This window comes from Populus nigra, chromosome 10, assembly GCF_951802175.1.
Source record: "Populus nigra chromosome 10, ddPopNigr1.1, whole genome shotgun sequence".
Taxonomy (NCBI): domain Eukaryota; kingdom Viridiplantae; phylum Streptophyta; class Magnoliopsida; order Malpighiales; family Salicaceae; genus Populus; species Populus nigra.
In genome coordinates, this window is record NC_084861.1 from 10,275,016 (window position 1) to 10,289,466 (window position 14,451).

The window sequence follows — 14,451 nt, forward strand, 5'->3', positions numbered from 1 at the left end:
CCGCTTTTAATCACAGCATCTAACTTCATATCCTCTCCCTAAACGATGATACTCACACGGCAAGCCATTTATTGTGATTTGTGTAACGCACATGGCATGAGAAAACACTTTAGTAAAGTACCTGATTTTTTACAATTCGATTGCGTATCTTCAAAAAATCTTCCCTTCCCTTCCATCCATGAAACTTTTGCTGGATTCTTCCAGCTGCAGTATGTAAATAATCTTCGAAGTGACCTCTGTTTTGAAACATGTTCAAAGAACCAAGGGCAGCTAGGTCAAGTGAAACTTCAGAAATATCATTGCTGCTCTTTGTTTGTCTTTGACGGAAAGAACTGGCTCGATAGGCACAGCTTGAATGAGAGCTGCTGCACGATCTGATTTTCTGACAGCAGCCAGAGACCCTTTCAAGGAAAGTTGTTCATCTTCTTCCTTGCTCGACAAATTAAGAGGCAACTTGTTCTGCGATATCAGTTGCCTTTACTGCTGCAATAGTTGCAGCAGCACTATCCATCTCATCTTGGTTAATATTCAATGATGAAGGATGGCTACTAATTAAAAATGCTGCAGCCAAGTATCCAGCGATTCCTCTATGTCCCCAACATGATACTAAATCAGCTGGTACGTTAACCTAAGTATCTGGTCCCTCCACTTCCGCTGCGTGGTTTAGGATCGTTGATTGATTGCTTGTTTAAATTTTACTTGACGTGATCTATCTTAGGATCATCATATTTTAATATGATTTATATTGTGCTAATCATTCCCATTTATTTTAGTTGGGGTATCCTTTGTTTGTAATTGGGTTTCTTTCAAGTGAATTCCTCACACTTGCTTTGATCATCAAATTAATTTTTTATCGTGCTCGATATTAATTTCATTTTTTCCTTTTTTTCAATACGAACACTTAAACAAGCAATGCGAATAGGATTGGTAAGAGAAAAAACACTAATGTCTATAGCCATATCGAAGAATGAAAGAAATGAGAATTTGGTGGTATCTAGGAATTCGATCAATCATAAATACTGATAGCTACGGACTGCAAGATATAAATCTTGTTTCGGAAGCTTTGTTCAAGGGTGTAGAAGCTGAGATACCCTATATATAAAAAAGAAAAAATCGATCGCAGATGCTGAGAAAAACACATGGAGTTAATTCTTTTGGAGAAACTGCGTTCCTATGACCGCAACTCTTCTTTTTTTTTAGAAATATGCACGTCTGGCTTAAGAATAATTCTAGATGCTACTATTTAAAATATGAAAATGAGATTTAATTTATCAAAAAAAAACAAACTTAATTTTCCCACCTTTTCTTTATATAAGTTGGTGTAATAAAACAAAAATTATTATAACCTGATAATGCTGTTTTTACAAAAATATTTTCAGTTAAAAATATATTAAAATAATATTATGTTTTTAATTTTTAATATCAATAATAATAATAATAATAATAATAATACTATCCAGAACATTTTAAAAAATAAATTTAACTGCAAAAACATCTGAGTACATATAAAGGCTTTATTTTCGCACATCCTATGAAAACACCGAACTATCTTATGAAAATGGAACAAAGTATTTCAACTGTCAGGAGTTATGGATTAATGTTGATTATATTTGAAACTCAGTTGAGAATGGTGATAATACGGACCGAATTAAGGTTTCCCTTTAAAACTGAAAACAAAAGTCAGATGACGTGGCACGTATCTACTGGCGGAGCGATACTATCCTCTGTTGGACAAAGAAAAAGATGAAAAACCCTACAAAATGAAATGGGTTTTAATTTAATGAATTGAGCGACGGGTCATCTAGTCCCTCTTTAAAATCTTAAAAGAATCAAGAGCGTTCTCCCTCTTTCCGTCTGTGGTGTGGTGTGGACGCAATGGCTAGTGAAGATAATAGTAATTTAGAAGCCCTAAAGACCTCCATGGAAAACCTCAATGTACAACAACAACCCTCATCGTCTAGCCGATACTACGCTGCTCCTGTTAACGGCGTGGAGGTCACTTGCTTCACGGAGGTCGTCGATGACGTAACCATTCACCTCCAGATTATCCATCTTGGCAAACAGGTAATCAATAAATTAGTTCATCGTTACTTGAATATTTTTTAGTTGACTAACTAAGTCCCCTTTTTGTTAAATTGATCGTAGATATATGCATGGATTGGTTGCAACTCTGGTAAATTAGGTCACTTGTATGCTGCTGCATCCACTCGCCCTGTAAGTATTTTTTCTTTTATTATTTTTTTCAATTTTAGTGAGGTTTTTTCTATTACTATTAATTCTTGATTGATTGTGTTGTTGCGTAGTTAATTTTGGTTTGGTGATGTGTTTGTAGAATAATACGGCAAGTGTGACTTGTGTACTCGGAGGAAATTCTGACAATTCAGGAACTGGCATTGCTCGACGATTAGGTAGGTACTATTATGTTGTGGAATGAAAGTTTGATGGTTATGGGATTGATCAGCTGAGAAATTCTGGGTTTTTTTTTTTCTTTTTTTTTGTAGTGTTGAAGACTGGACTAAATATAATGTTGGCTTCTAACATTCCTAAGAACAGTCCCTTGCTTGAGGTCTGCTCTCTCTCCCCTTCTCTTTCTCGTGCGCAAGCACGCACACAAGCATGTGCTTATGCACTAGAATCCTGGTTGCCTCTCTCTCGTAGCAATGGCCATATGCAATGCTCATGAGAATAGCTGCAGATAAGTAGTTATGAAAATAATATACCATTGACATCTCGAGAAAAGTAACATTATTATATAGGGGTGTCTGGTATCTGATGGGTTTGATATAAAACCGTACAAGACAAAAGAGTTCAATCGAGATTGTATTCAGTGAGGAGAGATTGATGGTTAAACATGAATGAAATATTATCTGAAAAGCAATTTTGATAGCTGACAAAGTCTGGGTGATGTTATTTGTAAAATTCATGGAAATTTCTACACGATTACTTCTGAAGCATGACCATTACACAAGGAAGAAAAGGTTAAACTGATGCTGAACCTAAAACGTTACTTGGCAATAAAAGGGCTAAAGTCTATTATTTCCAATTATGGTAGCCTGGGAACTGCATGTTATTGAAAATAATTTGAAGAAATTTAGGGAATTCTAATCTGGTATTCTTAGAGAAATGATTTTATAGCATGTTTACCAGATGCTGGGTATTTCCAAAAAAAGTTATACCAGCATTTTGAATGTAAAAGGAATCTCAAAATAAGTAAGTTAATTCTTGGACTTGCATGTTTTCCTTAGTATCTGCATTGTTAAGTGATCGATATTTGTTGATCTTGACTAAATAGTGATCTTTGTGACTTGAGTATATTCACGAGTTAGCATACCAAAAGTTCTCATTGTTTTTTCTTTTCCTTTTTAATTTTGTTGTTCTTTTGGGTTGTTAGGCAAGTGCTGAGAAAAAATTGGTGGAGAAGCTAATACATTTGGGGTATGCAACGCCAAAATCCAAAGGAACATCCTCATAGCAAAGAGCAAGGGAGGTGCTACCATGCGAAAAGAAGCATATCTTTGGTTCTTCTTGCATAATATGGCAATGTAGATCAGATTCTAGGTCAAGTCAGAGTCTTAACTCAATTTTACTGTTAAAGAATGTTAAAACTTTTATCTACTACCATGTATGGCTCCTGAGATTGAATAGTCAAAAAGCGGGTCGAGAGAATACCAATTTCTTATAATTTCAGAAAGACAGAATATGAGCAGAGTGGATTGACTTGTATGGTTCTGTGCTGCAGTTTTTTTACCTATATTACGAGCTTTGATGATACGAACTCTAGTGTTTTTCCGCGGATTGAAATCCAAATGCTATTGAATGGGGAACATCAAATTTTAACTCGCCCACCTTGTTTAGATCTTGTAAATGTAGACTCTGCTTCTTGTTTTTTGTTTCTATAGTCATCGTGCCTGCATTTTTGGCTTACTAAATATTGATATTACGACAATGCAATGCAAATTGCAGTTTAATGGTTTTAGTCTCAAATTAATTGATTTTTTTATATTTTTAAATTGTTTTGATATATTAATATTAAAGATAAAAATTTTAAAAAATATTATTTTAATATATTTTTAAATAAAAAATATTTTAAAAAGTAATTTCTACTGTGTTTTTTTATCTTAATTACCTGTTTGAGAACTTCTAATCACTTTAAATTCTTAAGGTTCTTTAGTCGTCCAATTTATTAACGTGTTTGTTTGAGGCAAGTAAATATATGCGTATCTCAATGGAAAAGAAAAGAAAAGAAAATTTTCACGGGCGTGAAAGCATATTTTAGTCGAATGCCATGGATTTCCTTCTGAGGTTTTCCTGCTGCTAAAGATTCAGTCATTGGCCCCGCGAATGTACTTGGTTGCACAAGCATATCGTTGTGTTTAAGCTTTGTAAGATTGCATTGCATGTTATTTTCAATAGACGTGTTTTGCATCTGCAAGCAGAGAATCGATTATGTTTCCTGTTTCGAAAGTAATCTTTATTCTAGCAAAGGATAGTAATATCCTAAAACAACTTCTAAAAGTTTCGAATAATTACTTTCTCTTGATTTTCTTACAAATAGGGGAACAAATGTTTTTTATTATTATTCCCCTCTATCCTGCACATCGTTTAGTGGATTTTGTTGCCAGGAAAGATATTGTTACCGTCATGACAGAAGTTCTCAGCAATATTTCCCCCCCTCCTGGTATTTCCCCCTATCCTTCCCTTTTTCTCTAATCGACTAACATCGTGTTCCGTGACCTAACTTTTTCTCTTCTGATAACTGCCGAGTTATTGTCTGTGAGCTTGCCCTTTCTTCCGTACGCAGCTCTCCCTCTAACACAGCCTGTTTGTCTAATGATCAAATTTTCTCTAATAACCAAACCAAAGAGTGATCAAACTTGTATGTGCTGATATCATTTCCTTTTTCAGGTGCTGTAGCATCCATATCAGATGCATCACCCGTCCATTACATAGTTAAAATAGAGTTATTTTCGTTACTTGCAAAAAATTCGGTGGAGAAATATGAATCAGGGGTTTTTGAAGCTGGAGGCTATACATGGTACATTTTATTTTTAGTAAAAATGCGTCTTGCCATCCCCAACTGCTGTCATGTTTTGTTGGGAGATACCCTTAGCAGTACAGTTTTCATTTTTTATTACCTCCTATGTTTGCATTGCAAGGAAATTGGTTCTTTATCCAAGTGGAAACAAGAGCAGGAATGTAAAAGATTACATCTCTCTCTATTTAGCAAAGGTTGACGCCAGTTCTCTTCCACTTGGTTGGGAGGTCCATGTGATTTTCCGGTTGTTTCTGCTTGACCAAAACAAGGACAGCTACTTGGTAATTCAAGGCATGTTTTCTAAATCATTACTTTGCACTAGATCCTCGAGCTATTATCATTAGTTGCAGTTTTTGTTTTAATGTTTATAGCATCACCAAAGTTGGGTGCAAGAAATATTTACATGCAATAGTTTTCTTCCATCACTTGAGTAATTTAGTTCAACTCGAGAGAAAGTGATGGCCCCCTCTAATGTTTCGGCCTTGTTGCCAAGGATACCGGCACGATTTACTTGCAATGGTTTTCTTCCATCACTACTTGAGTAATTTAGTCTAACTCGAGAGAAAGTGATGCCCCTCTCTAATGTTTCGGCCTTGTTGCCAAGGATAGATGCAGCAGGACAGGAAAGACGTTTTCATGGATTGAAGCTTGAATGGGGTTTTGATCAATTCATTCAGCTTTCAACATTTAATGATTCTCGTTACGGATTCCTTCTGGAAGACACTTGTGTGCTTGGAGCAGAAGTATTTGTCCGTAGAGAAAGAAGCAGAGGCAAAGGAGAGGTTTTATCAATGATAAAGCAACCTACTGCTGCTTTCAAGCACACTTGGAAGATCGAAAACTTTTTGAAGTTGGATGAAAAACGTCAAGAATCACAAACATTCAGCTCGGCAAGTGAAAAATGGTATATTTGTTTTATAATTTTAGTCTGTAATCTTGATTAAAACGTGTTTTGGATATGCTTTATGAGGCCAATGTTTCTCTTACATTAACAATTCGTTGGTGGTCAGAACGAAATTTACCGTTGTATAAGCAAACCTGCTGGTTATTCTTTTCCGGATGAAAATTTATTTACACGATTATAAAAAATTTACCTTCTCATATATTCTTTTCTTCTATTAGTGTTTAGTAGCAGTTTTGAATTTCTTTTCTTTTAAATTTTACCTGTACTGGTTGTTTCAGGAAGATACTACTATATCCTAAGGGAAAAGATTTTGGAATGGGCACTCATCTTTCTCTGTACTTGGCTGTGGATTTGGAAACCCTCCCTGCTGGTTGCAGACTATATGTGGATTACACCCTGCGCATTGTAAATCAAGTCAAGGATAGGAACTTAGACCTTTCTGGTAAAGGTAAGAACACAAATGATGTTTTTGCCGGTTTAACATGACAACCCCACATGTTTGCCTGGAAGATTATGCACAGAGGAGATTCTTGGATATTTTCCCCCCCTTTTCTGTCAATGAAAAAAAAGAGTTGAGATTGTTTCTTCTTCTTGCAGCTAAACAATGGTTTGGTGCCTCAAGATCAGAAAGTGGATGGACAAGATATGTTTCCCTGGATTATATTTACCAGCCAAACAATGCCTATGTTATTAAGGGCATTTGCATAATTGAAGCAGAGGTCAATGTACTTGGAATTAGCTCTCCATTTTAGTTATAATTTTATTTTTTTATTTTCAATAAGAAATATAATGAATATCATGTCAAGAATTTCATCCACTTTATATGTATACCTATTAGCCTTCGGTATCGAGACTGCTGTTGTGCACCATAGTTTGTTAACAGTACTATTCGTAGCATACTTTGGTAAAAAAAAAAGTAGGTATACATATAGGTTTATCACTATTTTTTTTTTTGGATAATCACCCAATTTATAAATACAAAATATTGATGGGTTCTTTTGTAAATTCCAAACAAAATTTTCATACCAAAAAAACTCAAAATTAACGTTGACTTAAAGTGTATTTGAAAATGCGGTCATATGATTTTACGAGTCAAAACATGTTTTTTATAACACTGGGTAGAATTATAAGAAATGAAAAGAAGTATAGTTTAATTATAAGAAAAGATGTGAGGACAAAAATAATACACGTAAAGAAAATGGGACCTAAGTGCATATAAGAGAAATTATAGATATAAATACTCTTTTCTTCACCAAAAATCGGCAGCAACCATAAGGGAAAAAAAAGAGAGTTTTTAAATTTGTTCTTGCCAAATTAAGAGAGAATTACCAAAATTTCAAGAACTCATCCAAGATTAAGGGTTTATAAATATAATAAATACTTGTGAACAATGAATTAACAAGAAAATTTGAACAAGAAGAGAAGAGAGAGGGTTGACTGTCATTAGAAAAAGAAAAGAAAAGGGGAAGTCGAAAATCTTTGATTGATTAAAGATCAAAACCTTGATTCTTACCGGGTAAGGTGTTCTAAACATAATCCTATAAGTCATTTCAAATTTGATTATGAATTGATGCCTTGATGTTGAATTATATATTAGGGTTCTTAGATTTGAATTGGGGGAACTGTATTGATTGTTAAAATTAAGTTAATTCATATGTTGTATGTGATTAAGGGTGCAAAATAATGATGAGTTGTCAAAGAAAACGTATGGGTGATTAAGTAAGGGGTAGTCAGCCATATGAAGAGCAAAGAAGGAAAAATAGAGAAATTGTGGTTCTCCTTATTGAATTTATGATAATAGGTTGTTTTGATGTGGATATTGTGTGTAAAGGAAAACGTTGACAAATCTGGACAGATTCGTCTCCCGACTCTTGAAGATAATTCGAGTAGGAGAATGAGGGAATTAGGATCTGTTTTCTTATAGAAATTGTAGTTTTTGGATGTTGACTAACTAAGAAAATTGGTCTTGCTCAATTTGGAGCTATAGAACTCCAGTTATGGGTCACTAACCGAGACTGGGCTATATAACAGATCCTGTAGGGCAATAGGTCTGATTTTTTAATGAGTAATTTCGATTATCTTGGGGGCAGAACAGGGTTCTCCTTCCTTCAAGAGATTTGTAGCCATGTGTCTTAGCTTTCCAACAAGATCAACCTTACTTTAAACGGAGTCATAGAACTCCAAATATAGTTAAAAATCTAAGGAGATGTTGGAATGCAATCTCTGCTAACAGATTTAGAAAAGTCGCTAAAGCGACTATTTAAACGTGTTAAGGGTGAAAATTGGGTCTTTTTCCTTTGGGAAACATGTGATATTACATTTTAAGTTTCCAAAAGAAATGAGTCATGTTCAGAATGGAAATAAATGGCTGAGTCCAAGATCATATACATCACATGAATTAACTTAATTTTAACAACCAATACATTTCCTCCAATTCAAATCTAAGAACCCTAATCTATAATTCAACATCAAGGTATCAATTCATAATCGAATTTAAAACGACTTATAGGACCATGTTTAGAACACCTTACACGATAAGAATCAAGGTTTCAATCTTTAACCAGTCGAAGATTTTCGACTCCTTTTTTTTTTTCTAATGACAGTCGGCCCTCCCTTTTCTCTTCTTGTTCAAATTTTTTTGTTAATTTCTTGTCCACAAATGTTTATTCTACTTATAAACCCTTAATCTAGGATGAGTTTTTGAAATTTTAGTTTTTCTCTCTTGATTTGAGAAGAACAAATTCAAAAACTTCTTCCCCTTTATTTTCAATTTATTTAGTTTGCAATTTACACAAATATTTATTTCTCGGGGTTTACACAAGTAGTCACTGATCCTGGACTCAGCCAGGACAGGAATGCAACCACGCTCCACTCAAGACAAAGCTTGGCTTAGAGGTGTGGTGGTTTTTTGTCAAAGATACAATACCTTTTAAGCATACACCACACCTCTAAAAACTATAAAAACATGTTTTTTACTCAAAAAAGTACAAGCTACCTCTAAGCCAAACACCCTCAAAATGTAGTGGTTCCAAGATCATCTCGGGCTCTGAATTCAGTTCTTCATAGACCAGGGCTCTCTGCTAATTCTCCGAGCTATGCTTGGTGTCGTTCTTCACGTAACCGTGGAGCGTGTCTAAATACTGCCCTGAGCGGGCCAGCAGTAAGCAAAAAGCCTGTGCTATCTAGTAATGCAAGTTTAGTGCATACGAAACTTTCTGGGCCTAACGTTTCTTCATCCTCTACAACTGGTTCATCGTCAGTTCCAAATGTTGCCGGAACAGTTGACAATTCCTCTTACCTATGGCTGCATTGCTGAAGCGAAAGTGCAGCCCATCGTTGGCAAACAATGGAAGGGATTCAAACGGAAAACCAGTCTTCGGTGGAGCCTGCTCTAGAATTTGACGGAGACAGATATAATACTTTCAAGTGCATATCTAGAGAATTCTGCCTGGGTCCAATGGGCGCCTGTGGGCAGCAATTTGGTTTGTGTCATCTTGTTCCTGATCTGGCTAGACTCTGTCCTGATTCAACAAAGCAGAAAGAACTTCTTGCAACCTACAATGTCAGTTCAATGAGAAATTGTTCAGATGAGAAAAAAGACGAAAGAATTTTTTATGTTCCGGGAAGGGCAATCAAAGAGAAATTTGCAGTTGGTGCAGATCAGAAAAACATCTGTAGAAAGCAATACGGTTCGGCAATGAGATTGCAGTTAAGCACCACAAGTCTAGCAAAGACTTTCATGCAGAATCAAAGACCTTCCACTGGACTGTCATGAGTGTACACAATTGGCATCAGTTCGGTGATGTTCTGGTAGCTATGGCAGAGATGAAATTGTTGAATCATAATCAAAATTGTTCGGTCAAAATGAAGGGGTGGCATTGTCCCAGAGCCAAGGAAACGATGATGTTTGCAGCCAGCAGATGTTCCGTTTTTCAGGGTTTTAAACCTTGATTTTATTACCAAACGATACTTTTGATGTTGTACATTGCTGTTTCTAATACGACACGCTTATTCTTGGTGATATCAGCGTGTGTTAACTGCAATTCTCTTGTTTACCAAACCACGTTTGGATTTAAAAAAACATTATCCATTAATCTTTCCACAAGCGAAAGTTGAGGACATGGTGGTGTTTATGTCCATGCAGTTTCCATACAAATCGTAAAGTAGAAGGCTACATTGGTCACAGGAATAGCCACGGTCCATCCATTCGGCTACAGAAGTCTAAAAGAAGGTTTGGTATACTTTACAGAACGTCATATAATTTACACAAGGAATCATATAACACTCCTGCATTAGTTTGATATACTTTACAGTACGTCATAATTTACAGAAGGAATCGTATGAACACTTATTTACATGGGTTTGGCTTTGAGCCATACAGGCATGTCCACAGAGAATTATTTGATACTTACAAAGACAGAAATGAAGTATTCAAGAGAAAGGATGATACAGCTTAGCCAAAGGTTTTTTCGCTGCTGTAGCACATGTACAGAAATCCGTCATCGTCCTTGTAAGATTCATAGATTGAATCCATTTGACTTGCTGTAAATAAATAGCACAAGTTAGCAGGTTCCTATAAGATGGCTGTGTATAAGCTACAATGTCGAGATCAATCAAATGTCCAATTTTACCTGTTTGAGGCAACGTGTTCTTCACAAAAATGAACAGAGCCTTTCCAGGAGTTAACTCTAGTCTACTACTTAAAATGTGGATGAATTGGCCGATAGTCATGTCTCGGGGAACCAAGTATCTGAAAAAACGAGAAAAATAAGGATTGGAATCTTACAACAATATACTGGCTAAAAATCTGGTTACGAACTTAAGGAATCTATAGCTCAAAGAGTGTCACCGGGACTGAAAATCAGAACATGGATATATGTAAGATTAACATGGCAGTGATAGTTTTTTCTTTTTCCTTTTCTTTTATTTATTTGCAGATTTAACAACTGAAACTCTGTATAATGCAAAGAGAAGAGATAGACATACTTTCTCTTTTCCATTTCTGGCAGGTCCGTCCTTGAATATCTTTCAATAATCACCTAAAAATCAGAGAAAATACTGATGAGCTCCGATGTTTTATTAAAAAAAGAAAAAGAAATAAAGAAAGAAATAAGAAGACTCTAAGATTGATATTTCGATTTAAATTACATTGGTGAAGTCAGATTTTGCCCAGCTTGCCCAACAATCATGCTTTGGCTTAGTTTGCAAGGTTAGGTAACTTGCATAAGGTACATCATTCTAACCAGAATTTAAAAAACACTTCTTTTGCTCTAGACAATTAAAACCAACAATATTCAATAGCAATGATTACATTCCTTCAACAAATGTGCTGCACCAAAAACATAAAGGATGCTTTTGATTCCCTTTAGAGAACAGCCAGCTTAGCTATGAAAAATCCATCATTAACACTTGAAATAACGAGTTACAATCAAGAAAACATATTTTTCCACAGGAAACATCAATATAAGCAGAAAAACTTGCACATCCAGATCAAAATGAGGAATTTCCAACTATATTGGAATTTTCAGGTTTGTTTTCATATTCCAATTGTATTATCTTTTCTTTCTTTGGTGGGGTTAACTTTCATTCACCAAGACTAAACCCAACCCGCCTAGATCAGGTCTTGGGCTACACATTCTATTTGTCAAATAAGACAGGACCCCTGAAACTACCCAGATAAAGAAAAAAAGAAGAAGAAGATATACCACTAAATTCTCAAAAATAAAATTGAACTTACAGCAAGAAAACCAGAGAAACAATCACATAAACCAATCAAAATGACAGCTCAAAATCAAAGGAATACAAAACAATAATAGAAAGAGAGGGGAGACTTACAGGAACTCGATCTGGGTATTTGAAAATGATATTCTTTGATTCTCCAAGTCTATCATCTATTCACCACAGACAAGCTCAGGTCAAAATCAACCAATACGAAACCAACAAGATATATATGAACTCTGAGAAACAAAAAAAAAAGGAAAAAGAACCTAACCAAATGTGGATTCCTGCTTAAAAAACTTGACCTTTCCCATGGATTTGTTGTGTTGGTGATGAGACAATTTGAAGGAGTTGAAAATGATGGTGGTGTTTTCGGAAGACAAAGGATGTGGTGGTCTTGAGATTGTAATCAGAGTTCCGAGACAGCTAGAAATAGAATAAACAGTTGTGTCAGTTAGTTGCTGTTATTTGCGAAAAGACACGTAAGATGTCGGTCTCAAAGATTAACAAGGGCACGGCAAGGCAGCTAGTTGTTACGTCGTTGTTTCTGGAACGGTGGCAATGGGTGGGCCTTCATAACTTGGGTCTGCCTAAGCAGAACCAGGCCCAAACAATGATGCTTGGATGGGCCAGCCTTGAGGCTACTTCTTCTATTGTCGCTTTATGTTGAGATTCCACGGTTCGCGTACGTGCACCTTCCTCCAGGCAGTGGTTTAGATCGTAAATTGTAAATGAATTTGCTTTTTCATGTTGTTATTTAGATTTTGATTTTAAGAAAAAAAACCATTATTTGGGATTCGATTACAATTAGTATTTGTAATTTTTCATAATAAATTGAATATTATCTCTGATTTTAAAAAATAACTAATTAATCCTTATACTTCAAAATTAATTCGGAACCTGATTCTTTTCGTTTGTTTCATGTTTTTTTTTCCATCTTTTTAAGAAACAAAAGAATGTAAGAAGAAAAATAAAAATTAGTAGTTTGGTGAGTGATTGGACGTGGCATCCAAACCCAACTTCAAACTCACCAACCCCGAGGAAAACTATCGTCCACCAAGAAAGACCAGACAAATTAGAAAGTCATCCTTGTTCTCTCTCGATTAGATTTATATTACATGTTTAACACCCGAGCATTTATATATATATATATATATATATATATATATATATATATATATATATATATATATATATATATATATTGGCGATATCTTCTTGTTCATTCTTTACTCCGATATTTATTTCTCTCGATAATTTTATATTTTTAGGGTGATGGATCCACTTTAAGTGTTGACCCTTAATTTGATTTAGTGCTGAGTTTCGAAGAAGTTGAAGTTTTAGAATTGGACTCCATTGTTGACTCATATTTTTTTTCAATAAAAAAAAAAGTCAAGGTGACACTAGTATTTTTTTTAAAATAAAAAAATAAAAGATTTATTGACTTAACTATATTTAATAAATTTTGTAGGCTTGATGATACAGATAAAAAAATAAAACAACCAAAAATATTGGATTGACATGCCAAATTTGTAACCTGATTGTGGTACTGAGGTAACATTGTTGAAAATAAATTAAATAAAATTATAAAACTCAATTATCATGTAACCTAACGTGGAAGAGCGAACTGAAATATTTTTAATTAAAATAAAAAAATTATTCGAGTTAGCCTATGTTAACTTGTTAATCTTATAACTATGAATACATGATTAAAATAACTTTATAGAAAGAAAATTAAAAAATATATAAAAATCAATTGTCAAATGATAAAATTAAAAAAAAATAATAATTTTAAAAGAACACTCAGAAAAACATCAAAGTTAGCCCATGTTAATCTTCAAAATATGTGATTCTAGTCATGTATCTAAGACTAACTTCATAGAAGACAGACCCTAATAAATAATAAAGCGGAATTCCAAATTAATAAAATAATAATTGTTGAGATTGAAGAAACAAACCCAATAAAAAAGGATTCAAAACAAAAGAAATAAAATTTAAAAGAATGGAAACTAAATTTAATATAAAAATAATTTGAATTCAAACGTCGAGAAATGAAATTGAAAACAAGATTCAATTGAAAAAAAAGTAAAAAAACGATCAAAATAAAAAGGACCAAATTTAATATAAAAATTAAATGATATCAAATGATAAGGGATACAATTGAATAAAAAATTAAATAAAAAAAATAAATTACAATCAAAATAATAAGGATCAAATTATATACAATAAATAAATAAATATAACACCTTTATATTTTGACAATAAAAAGAGAGAAAAAAAAAGATGAAGGAGAAGAAAATTTTCCAACATAACTCAACCCCCATGCAGCCATGTACACACACCACAACACCAAAAAGATCATGGTAAGACACTTCCATGCCGCCAAAAAAGACAATATTTAAAAGTGGGACGATACATCATACCCTACTCGAAAGGCACACATTAACCACTTTTTATTTTTAAATAATATTTATATTTATCAAAAGATAAAATCATCCCCAAGTCAATTTGATAATTACTTAAAAATTAATTTAAAAATAAAAAAAATTAATGCCAGTTTAAAATATTTTACTTTTAAGAGTAAATTAATTTTTACACCATGTTTTTTAAATATAAACAAACTAAATTATCCCTTATCAATGTCCAGTGAAAAATGGTTTTTAAGAGTAATAGAGTATTTATACTATATATTTAAATTAGAAAAAGATCAATTTCTCCCTGCCCTGATGACAAATGAACCAAGAAGAAAAAATAATTTACCTCTAATAAGAAGTTCATTAATTTTTTATTAAAA

General features: G+C 33.9%; 2 protein-coding genes across 2 annotated transcripts; one reads left to right on the top strand and one right to left on the bottom strand.

Moving 5' to 3' along the window:
• The first annotated feature begins 1,780 nt into the window (after positions 1 to 1,780).
• Positions 1,781 to 6,756, top strand: LOC133704502 (uncharacterized). The gene is made up of 10 exons (XM_062129337.1): positions 1,781 to 2,064; positions 2,146 to 2,214; positions 2,333 to 2,408; positions 2,502 to 2,567; positions 3,627 to 3,656; positions 4,906 to 5,035; positions 5,157 to 5,326; positions 5,654 to 5,939; positions 6,218 to 6,387; positions 6,537 to 6,756. The coding sequence occupies exons 1-10, from the start codon at positions 1,876 to 1,878 to the stop codon at positions 6,689 to 6,691; spliced, it is 1,341 nt and encodes a 446-aa protein (XP_061985321.1). The 5' UTR covers positions 1,781 to 1,875; the 3' UTR covers positions 6,692 to 6,756.
• A 3,457-nt stretch (positions 6,757 to 10,213) lies between these two features.
• On the bottom strand, positions 10,214 to 12,141 carry LOC133704991 (autophagy-related protein 8i-like). Its single transcript, XM_062130074.1, has 5 exons — positions 11,932 to 12,141; positions 11,775 to 11,830; positions 10,926 to 10,978; positions 10,571 to 10,689; positions 10,214 to 10,481 (listed from the first exon to the last, which is right to left on the bottom strand). Exons 1-5 carry the CDS (start codon positions 11,969 to 11,971, stop codon positions 10,393 to 10,395), a joined length of 357 nt encoding a protein of 118 aa, XP_061986058.1. The 5' UTR covers positions 11,972 to 12,141; the 3' UTR covers positions 10,214 to 10,392.
• Positions 12,142 to 14,451: the final 2,310 nt, after the last annotated feature.

What these genes read in the sequence shown, in the direction of transcription:
- LOC133704502 (XM_062129337.1), top strand. Translation starts at nt 1,876, where the DNA reads ATGGCTAGTGAAGATAATAGTAATTTAGAAGCCCTAAAGACCTCCATG. An exon ending in TTATCCATCTTGGCAAACAG is followed by an intron (nt 2,065 to 2,145) that starts GTAATCAATAAA and finishes AATTGATCGTAG; the next exon opens with ATATATGCATGGATTGGTTG. An exon ending in CTTAGACCTTTCTGGTAAAG is followed by an intron (nt 6,388 to 6,536) that starts GTAAGAACACAA and finishes TTCTTCTTGCAG; the next exon opens with CTAAACAATGGTTTGGTGCC.
- LOC133704991 (XM_062130074.1), bottom strand. Translation starts at nt 11,971, where the DNA reads ATGGGAAAGGTCAAGTTTTTTAAGCAGGAATCCACATTTG. An exon ending in CCAGAAATGGAAAAGAGAAA is followed by an intron (nt 10,690 to 10,925) that starts GTATGTCTATCT and finishes TCGTTTTTTCAG; the next exon opens with ATACTTGGTTCCCCGAGACA. An exon ending in GAACACGTTGCCTCAAACAG is followed by an intron (nt 10,482 to 10,570) that starts GTAAAATTGGAC and finishes ATTTATTTACAG; the next exon opens with CAAGTCAAATGGATTCAATC.